The sequence below is a fragment of the Pundamilia nyererei genome, unplaced genomic scaffold, assembly GCF_000239375.1.
Source record: "Pundamilia nyererei isolate P.nyererei 1_Seehausen unplaced genomic scaffold, PunNye1.0 scaffold00552, whole genome shotgun sequence".
In the NCBI taxonomy this organism is placed as follows: Eukaryota; Metazoa; Chordata; class Actinopteri; order Cichliformes; family Cichlidae; genus Pundamilia; species Pundamilia nyererei.
The window spans coordinates 141,489-143,764 of NW_005187953.1; the positions used below are offsets into that span (position 1 = coordinate 141,489).

Genomic DNA, 2,276 nt, shown 5'->3' on the forward strand with positions numbered 1-2,276 from the left:
TTAAAGTGTTAGTACAGCCCTTCAGTTTTGGGGAAGTTAGACTCTCTGAGAGCACTTGTTGCTTGTTTAATTGATTCTTGGGATTTAACTTCGTGGGCGCTCCACCTTTGTATTAAGTGGAGGGATCTAACCACTAAACCTTTAAAAAACACACGTGTAATGGTGCAAAAATTGTATTTCTTTGTAAGGTAAACATGGTACTCAAATATGTTCTGTGTTTACTCACATGGTGTTTGTCACCTCTGCCATAATGGTAATGTTCACTGTGTCATTAGTGTACATGCGAGCCCCATTGGCTGGGGTTGGAGGTAGAAACCTGGGCAGGTAGACTCCCTCTGAGCATGATGGTGCAGGAGGGTCCACTGGAAAAAGATTTTTAGGTCATTACAATAGATAGCTAGCAAAGTAGTGTAGCAAGCAATTTAACCTTGATATGAAGTTTATCAAATTTTGGTTGCTCAATTAAGACACTGGTTTGATATGTAAGGTTCCAAAACTGACAGAAAGTCAGAGTTGATTTGCACATGTGCAGAGGAGGGATAGAGGACATATTGGGCAATAGATGTTGAACACAGAGCTGTCAGGCAGGAGAAAAAGAGAGGGACCGCAGAGAAGATTGATGGATGTGGTGAAGGAGGACATGCAGAGGGTTGGTGTGACAGAGGAGAATGCTGGTATAGGGTGAGATGCAGGAAGATGATCTGCTGTGGCATAAAGGGAGCAGCCGTGAGTGAGTTCATCTTTTCTTGCAGCACTATGGAGTATAACATCCCTGTGCTCATTTTACTTTGAATAAACAGGATCCTCAAATGGTAAAAAGCTTTGAAAAAGAAAAAAAAACCTACCCATCAGAGCAAATCTGATTGGTATTTTGCTGAGAGCCTCGCTGGGAGTGATGTTTGTCTGAAAACCATAATCACTGATGATGATAGTCTTTTTTGGGAAGTCCTCCATTTCCAGCTGTACTGCATATGAACCTTCATCTTGCCTGCTGACAGGATTAAATGACAATGTGCAAGCCTGCACAAGTTTGGTGAAGACTTGTTAAAAGTGGGCATTGTGTTTGAGTTTGAGGGGTAGAAATGTTTGTGAATTGTGGAGAGACAAACGGATGGATGGAAGAAAAACATTTTATCAGCGCTTACCATCAGCAGTCCTTCAGCTAGAAGAGCTAAGAATTAATAATTTACAACATTTCTCTGTTTCTGTGACTAGTTTTTACTGTAGTATCATTCTGTAAGTGTATGTGAAACTCACTTGTGAGATGGTCAGAACAGACGGTGGTGTACAAGGATTACACTCATCTGCGTCTATGTCTCCAAATCTGCATTTAACCTTGTCTCCATCAGGGTCAAAGGCCGACAGGGTGAAGACTCTTTGACAGTTTGAAGGGACTCTGGCACATAGGAATCACATGCAGTACAGTAAATACAAAACTCACCCAAAAATCAGCACTGTAACTTTGGTTTTTAACAACTGCAGTTTCAACAAGGCTTCCTCCAAGGAAAACAAAAATAAAATGCATGTAAGGACTGTCAAGAATCACCCATTTAACCCTGTTAACATTCACCATGTCACTGGATATTCTTTAAGAGTTATAGATCGGGATAGAGCTCTGATATCTCCACATATTTTAAAAATATTGGAAAATGGAAAATCCTGTAACAGCAAAGCTGTAATGCCAAAACGTGTGAGGCACTGGTTGAAAGGTGAAAAGTGCCTTTAAAATTAGGTAGCCATAATGTTTTGCTGGTGTCCTGTTGTCTGCTACTGACTTGGTTTTATGTGAAAAAAAATAATATGCAAGTCACATTTTATTTTATACTCCTTGTGCCTGTGCAGGTTCTCTTCCTCCCACAGTCCAAAGACATCCAGGTTAGGTTAAATGTCATTTATTAATTAGCCATTTGTGTGAATGTGAATGCAAACGTTTGCCTGTCTCTCTGTGTTCACTCAGTGATGGAATGACAACCTTTCCAGAGAGTTTTTTGGCTTAACACAGTGCAAACACATAAGAGACGATCATGTCCCATGAAAGTTGCAAATACTATAATCATGGTCATGGTTCTGGGTCCTTGTGACCCAGCATTTTGAGTTTCTTTGTTTTGGTGATATTTTGTTTTATGGTTTATGTTCCTGTTCATTAAGTTCATCAAGTCTTAGCTTGTTTCGAGTTTCTCATGTTCCTTGTTTAAGTCTTTGATGATTAGGCTCTCTGTTGTGTCTTTGTCCTGTAGGTCTTTCTTCGTGTCCATGTTTATCCATGTTTCCCCAGC

The 2,276-nt window shown here is 40.2% G+C and overlaps 1 protein-coding gene across 1 annotated transcript in view; it reads right to left on the reverse strand.

The window, feature by feature from the left end:
- LOC102213648 (uncharacterized) overlaps nucleotides 1-2,276 on the reverse strand; it is a 6,236-nt gene that overhangs the window by 1,969 nt on the left and 1,991 nt on the right. The window contains exons 3-5 of the mRNA XM_005754360.1: nucleotides 1,258-1,396; nucleotides 846-1,020; nucleotides 227-362 (exon numbers count right to left, since the gene is read on the reverse strand). Coding sequence (XP_005754417.1) covers nucleotides 227-362; nucleotides 846-1,020; nucleotides 1,258-1,396 — 450 coding nt within the window. The remainder of the gene's footprint in view (nucleotides 1-226; nucleotides 363-845; nucleotides 1,021-1,257; nucleotides 1,397-2,276) is intronic.